This window comes from Agrilus planipennis, unplaced genomic scaffold (assembly GCF_000699045.2).
Source record: "Agrilus planipennis isolate EAB-ADULT unplaced genomic scaffold, Apla_2.0 scaffold19, whole genome shotgun sequence".
Classification (NCBI taxonomy): domain Eukaryota; kingdom Metazoa; phylum Arthropoda; class Insecta; order Coleoptera; family Buprestidae; genus Agrilus; species Agrilus planipennis.
In genome coordinates, this window is record NW_020438954.1 from 1,770,969 (window position 1) to 1,778,237 (window position 7,269).

A 7,269-nucleotide genomic window follows, 5' to 3' on the forward strand; every position below is an offset into this window, starting at 1 on the left:
AAAAAAAAAAGAAGAAGACATAAAAACTATAATAGCTTTGTTTCATTAAGTGTCTTAATTGCTTCAGTTTGACGTAACATTCTAAGTAGATATTTAAATTATTTACTTCTCATTTTCAGCCTTACGTACGACCACATGTTTGCAAATGAAAAGGATAATAAATTTAAAAAATAATTGTAGAATACACAAAAATAATAAAACTTTGTAGATTATGATAAAGCCAAACGTCCCGGGTTCGATTACCGGTGAGGGTGTGACAACAGCAACAATTTTTTCCCTCGGTAATTTGAGGTAGTTTGTAGTGGGTAAAAATTAAAAATGCATTTCCACATTAATTTAACTAAATTAATTAAATCATTGTTAATCCAATTTAAATTAATTTGTTGAAAAATATCAATGTGGTAGTTATTTGTCCATATTTTTACAAATGTCTATTTTATTAGATTAAAGTTTTATTTTAACCAGGAAATAAATTAAAGAGCAAGTAAGTAGAGATCATGATCAAATAGAGTAGGGGTTTTAGAGTCGAGAATTTTAGAGTCGAATCCCATTTTGCGAATAATCGGTTTTGTGGTTATTTAATAAAAAAAGTAGATAATTTGATAGCAATCAATACTAAAGTGTACAACCTAACCTATGCCTACCCTCTTTTTCTATGATGCATAGATCACTCGAACCAAGCTCACTCAACTCCATATTTGCTGCTACTAATAAGCAAATTAACTAATAGTAAGAGAAATATTCTTCATTGTCAATGTTAAAGAAAATTAGTTTCAATAGGTGTGGAAAATTAATATTACATGGTACAACGGGCATGAAAGTAACTCCGATATATAGGTACTTACATATTTTATTGCTAAATATTGCATTTGTACAAACAAATATAGAATGTTGCTGACCTTGATCCAGTGGAAATAACTAATAGCAATAATTAGAATATTTTTCAAACACGCATTTGTCTCCTTTTATAAAAATAAAACTGTTATCCTTTCTATTGTTTCCCGATTAGGTAACGATAGAACTGTAATAAAAAGGATCTAACAGAGATTTTTCTTGTTTTATATTTTCTCGTTACGAATTTGGTATTTTCACTATTATGTAATATTTTATTTTCAAGGGCATCAATTGAGCCTTGAAAGTGGTTGTTGTTTTTTTGATTTACAATTGTTTCGGTTCTTCCAATGAAATAAATTTGCGTGTGTAGGTATACATAATAAGGTATTATACATTACATTACATTACATTACAGATATTATTCAAGGGAATTTCATTGATAATCCAAAACTGCATTAGGATTTTTTTATAACTGAAGGTCGTAATAAAACTTGGAATAAAACAATTAAAAATGAGAGTGCTCACTGCTCAGTCACAATAATGGTATTACTTTTTGCATCGACAAATACCTTGCCAGTTCATTCAACTGTACCTAATACCATACCAAATTAATTAATTACTTGCAAAGATATTTAGATAAAAACATGATACAGACAATTATCAGGGTTACCTACTGATAAAAAAAAGTCTTTTACTCTGTTCAATTGTTTCTTACAATTTCTTATAAAATGTTACTGAACGGTGCGAATGTAAGAAGAAGTCGACGCTTTTCTATATCTAGGAAAAGCCCAGGATGGAAAACGTGGTAGAGACATTAAGTAAACAATAGCGAAGGGTCGAATGGCTTCTAACAAAACTTAATCATTTTTTTAGTTAATTTAGAAATTTGGAAAGGATTATCAAATGTATGTATGTATTTGACGCTGTGGAGGTCAATAAGGGAAAAGGAAGATAGGTTGGTAAGACACCTTCTGAGACATGAAGGGCTAGTTTGAGACTTAGAAGTAGAAACAGCAGCAAAAAGAGAGAAGATCAGGAAAATCTACGTACAATGTATATTAGATTAATGTACGCAAAAAGTTAGGGATGTAGAATGTTTTCGGGAAATGCGAAGATTGGCTTAGGATCGTGGAAGTGCGTTTCTAGTCAGTCTTCCAGTTGACGAGCTTGCGGTTACAGAGGAAAATTCAATTATTAAATAACTAGATGAAAACAACCCGCCCTTTTGGATTTACATTCTCATTTATGTTAAACGGATGTTTATTGGTCAACTTGCAAATCCAAATCCACACCAGTCTGATGAAATTTCTATCATTATACGAGGTTCCAAGCATTGCTTAGGGCAGTAACGGAAATGCATGAAAATGCTCTAGTATAATAGTATCAGAACTCACACATAATGGTTTTCGAACATTCCGGTACTTTCTCGATTCTTTTCTCTCTGTTCAATTCACTCTAGAACCTTCTATCTGACGACAATTGTAGCCATTCGAGAACAGTGTAGTTCAGAACCATACTGGAATAATTCAAGAGGTTTCTAGTACATTTTCCCTTACTCTAAATGTGACCTGATGGTTCTCGAACATTCCAGAACTTTCTCGATTCGTCCTGTCTAATTCACTCTAGAACTTGTAACTGAGGACAGTCGTAGACATCAATCACACATAATGGTCTCAGAACTTTCCAAAGCATATTCGATTCTTCTTGTCCAATTCACTCTAGTCTAGAACTTCGTACCTAAGGACCGTAGACATTCAAGAGTTGTCCAGCTGAGGATCATGTGAGCAACATTCAATAACTTTCCAGTACTCTAGGTATTCGGTGCCCTTAAACCTACTTGGACGCCAAAGTTGACAATTCTTAAACATTATAGCGCATTGAAATATTTTCTTGAAGGCTTTTGTTGAAATATATATAAAATGCCTTAACATACTTAGTTTCAGAAGTCATCTCTTACACAAAATGGTTGTCGGATTTTACAGAATGTTCCCGATTTTTCAGGACTAGTCCACTCTAGAACATTCTACCTCAGGACAATCTAAGACATTCGAAAACATTCTAACTGAAAACTACCCTAGAAACATTCTAATACATATCGGTTGTTCTATAGTATATAGGTATTTGGTGGCCGGTGGTCGACCCGCAAACGCACACACCTACTAAACTAGAGAAATTTCAAGTATTGTAGGAGATCCCAAACATTTTTTTGAACAAATTAGTTGAAACATAACATTGCCCTAGTTCGACCACTTTTAACCACCATTTCTCCCATATTACCACAGTTACCTACATGTAACTACCACAATACACGGTATACCACTGTATTCAAGTCAATTTTAATTTGTATGATATATGTAGATACGCGACAGGGTGTTGTAAGGTGCCATGTGTTTTTGCGATACTGAAGGAAATGATTCATAACTTCAGCATCTTTTTACCCAATTTTCAAATTTGGACGCACGAAATTTTGGTCTTTACAAGGGTTCAACCACAGACGAATCTGATGAGGTAATACAAAAGATGCACTTTATATACGGCCCTTGACTCGTGGGACTCCGGAAGTTGTCATGCATTTCTTGTAAAAATAGAAAATTACGCGTTACTTAGGAATTTTATACATTGTCCTTTATTTTCTTCTTTTTGAAAAGCGGTCCCCAAAGAAAGTTATGCATTGGGTCCTAAACATCTACTATCCGCCACTAAATAATTTATCTTAATTGAATCATACTTATCTTCAATTTTTACAATCAACTGATGAAGTTGCACAAAAAGAAGCATGTGCATGAAAAGAAACCTTCTAAAAGCAATAGGTTTTACTAGAAGGAATATTACAATTTAGAATTCACTTTCTCCAGCAACGTGTCTTGTAAAGACTTTTAAACGTGTATCTACAGTTATTAGTTAGTTGGTGTGTTGGGTTGGTGAACTTTCTTTAGGAAATATTTCTTTGAACTGACCACGTTGTTGAAACACGTATCTCATTTCACTCTCACTTTCTTTTCATTCGATCAATATTTTATTAACGTGATGATGCGCTTCCTCAATTGAAACACCATCGAACTGTCCATTCGAAAGCAACATCTGAATACAAACTACTACTCTCCATTTCACTTTTCATCTGTGTACGTTTATCAGAAACACTATTAGTTTTGTATTTATGAAACGTCAATATTGGTTTTTATAAATGGATATTAAATAACATCGTGTAATAAATATAGTGTTAAAAGATTTCTTCCGATTTATTCTTCTAATTGGTCTGTGTCCTTCTAGATTAAACTTATATTTTGACCACAATTGCATACTTTTTGGGCCACTCTGAAAACTAGTTCTTGAAATGTACTTAGTAATTTTTTACGCTGTTTTGATTAATATTCGTCCCATTGAAAAGTGTCGACAAAAAAATATGTAATGTGATGATAATGATATATCGCGTCGGCTATCGGCATCGTTAATTTTGTTTCCATTGTTCATTAATTATTAGGGAATTTTTTAGATCAAACATCGTAGGAACTGAATGTTTCAGCTTTAGATTTAGTAAGTAGGGTTTCATCAACAAAAAACGTTATTAAACCAAGATTATCGATGTATTTCAATAACATTGCTCATTAGGTTTTCAAAAATAAAACGGTCACATTTCATGGGTGACCACTCGTATAATATTCCAGTCAACAGTTATTTTATAATATACTTGGATTCATAACGTGGTAGGGTAATGTATTATTCAATATTAAGTAATTAAATTTATTATATATATATATGTACGTACCTGCGTATTTATATAATAAGTATTTAATTAAATTGAATGACAGGCTAATTCTGTTTTGTAATCGTTTTAAGATATGTTTCTACAAAAAAAATATTCATAATTATGGAATAAGAATTCCATCCGTACCTTCTTCGTTGAGCAACAATGAAATCTAGTCATCAACAGATAAGATGCTGCATTACATAATAAATTGAAATCTGGTAATATGTGAAGTAGTCAAACTAAAATTCTTTAAGTGTTTTGACACTAAATATATCAAAATGTTACGAAATATGTATAAAATATTATGTGGGTCTGTTCCAATTCGTTCATCTTACACAACATATACATATGTGGTACGATGTACCATGTAAATGGATAACCATTACAAATTATACCTTCTCACGCAAGTAAATTGATATGAAGTTTTCTTTAAAAAGTAAAATTTTAGTATACACAATATTTAAATATGATCTTCTAAATGTGACCTGATGGTTCTCGAACATTCCAGAACTTTCTCGATTCGTCCTGTCTAATTCACTCTAGAACTTGTAACTGAGGACAGTCGTAGACATCAATCACACATAATGGTCTCAGAACTTTCCAAAGCATATTCGATTCTTCTTGTCCAATTCACTCTAGTCTAGAACTTCGTACCTAAGGACCGTAGACATTCAAGAGTTGTCCAGCTGAGGATCATGTGAGCAACATTCAATAACTTTCCAGTACTCTAGGTATTCGGTGCCCTTAAACCTACTTGGACGCCAAAGTTGACAATTCTTAAACATTATAGCGCATTGAAATATTTTCTTGAAGGCTTTTGTTGAAATATATATAAAATGCCTTAACATACTTAGTTTCAGAAGTCATCTCTTACACAAAATGGTTGTCGGATTTTACAGAATGTTCTCGATTTTTCAGGACTAGTCCACTCTAGAACATTCTACCTCAGGACAATCTAAGACATTCGAAAACATTCTAACTGAAAACTACCCTAGAAACATTCTAATACATATCGGTTGTTCTATAGTATATAGGTATTTGGTGGCCGGTGGTCGACCCGCAAACGCACACACCTACTAAACTAGAGAAATTTCAAGTATTGTAGGAGATCCCAAACATTTTTTTGAACAAATTAGTTGAAACATAACATTGCCCTAGTTCGACCACTTTTAACCACCATTTCTCCCATATTACCACAGTTACCTACATGTAACTACCACAATACACGGTATACCACTGTATTCAAGTCAATTTTAATTTGTATGATATATGTAGATACGCGACAGGGTGTTGTAAGGTGCNTGATAAGTGTCAATCAGATAAAAAACAAACAAAAAAAAGAGCTCTTAGTTTTTCACAAAAAAGATGTAAACCATAGTTTTTAACACTTTCAACAGTTAAAGCTCCAATTTTTAATGTTTTCAATTGAATTATTTATTGTATATGTAAAATTTATACGTTCAATTCTCATTTCTATTTGATAAATAATTTGTTCAGAATATGTACCTAACGGTTTGTACAGAAACAACTAGTACACTAATACTTTCAGATGTAAGAAAATTTGTTGTATTTATAATTGTCTCAATTCAATGCTAATTTGTTAAGTAAATTCAGCTGTTGATGTTGCTCAAGACAATTAACTTATAAAACAATCCACAAAAACCCTGTGTGACAAAATTTCACTTACCTATTGTTGTGTTGGCAATTTTATCTAGAAATAGGTCCAGGTTGGGCATTGAAGGAAACCTTATAATAGAATTTTCCGAATATGGAACGTACAAAACTAAAACAGTCACCAACAGGAACATTTCCTTCTTCATCTTTAAAATTCGTTTTTATGGTTAATTATTGTTATAATATTTGGAAGTGTTTTGGCTCTTCCTGTCTTTGCTTATTTTTCACGCGGTCATTAATTGTATTATCGAAATATTTTCCGCACAATTTTTCCAAAACAAAAGTAACTACTTTACACCCTGAACAAAACCTTAATATTTTTATTGTACGATTTAAGGATCGCAGTTCTCATTTTGTTCCGCTTTTATTATTAATTATGAGCGTCGTTTAATTGTAATTTATTTATTTATCAATAACCGGTTAGTTATGTTATTGTTGTTAACAAGCACTAGATCAGAACGGTTTCGAAAGTGAGTTTCTCACAGACTGATGAATGTTTATGCCGGTAGGCGCGGAAAAGATAGAAAATAAAACTCTTTGGCGTAGTTGGCGGTGCAAAGACCAATGTCAAAGCATTTCAGCTTGTTTTGAACTTCTAAAAAATAGGTAATGACGTCAAATTGGCAATTTGTATTCGGCAGTTTGAGGAATCAAGGTAGAGTTCTTGGCTGTTTCAACAAATAAATCATGTGCTTTTTTATGAAAAAAAGAACATTTTTTGTCATTTGTTTTTGCTTACCTACACAAAATTCTTCTTCTAAACGAACAGGCCGACTGCTGTGCACAAAGAAAACAAATGTTTGCGCGTGTTTAAATAAGTGTAATATCCACACTTCTAATGTAAAAATTTTGTACTTATTCCAATTTTATGGAAAGTAAAAAATAAACAATGTTAAGGAGTTGTAAAATTAAGAAAGTTTTCACAATAAAGTGGATATTGTAAACAATCAATGATTAAAGATATGTCAGACGTCCTGTACCTCCCGGTTTATTTTGATTAACGTGGTGATTCC

At 32.3% G+C, this 7,269-nt stretch overlaps 1 protein-coding gene across 1 annotated transcript in view; it reads right to left on the bottom strand.

The window, feature by feature from the left end:
- The window catches only part of LOC112904584, an 18,205-nt gene extending 11,393 nt beyond the window's left edge, over positions 1–6,812 (bottom strand). Inside the window, exon 1 of the mRNA XM_025974912.1 lies at positions 6,270–6,812. Within this exon, the coding sequence (XP_025830697.1) occupies positions 6,270–6,402 (133 nt within the window). The 5' untranslated portion in view covers positions 6,403–6,812. The remainder of the gene's footprint in view (positions 1–6,269) is intronic.
- Between the last annotated feature and the right edge of the window lie 457 nt (positions 6,813–7,269).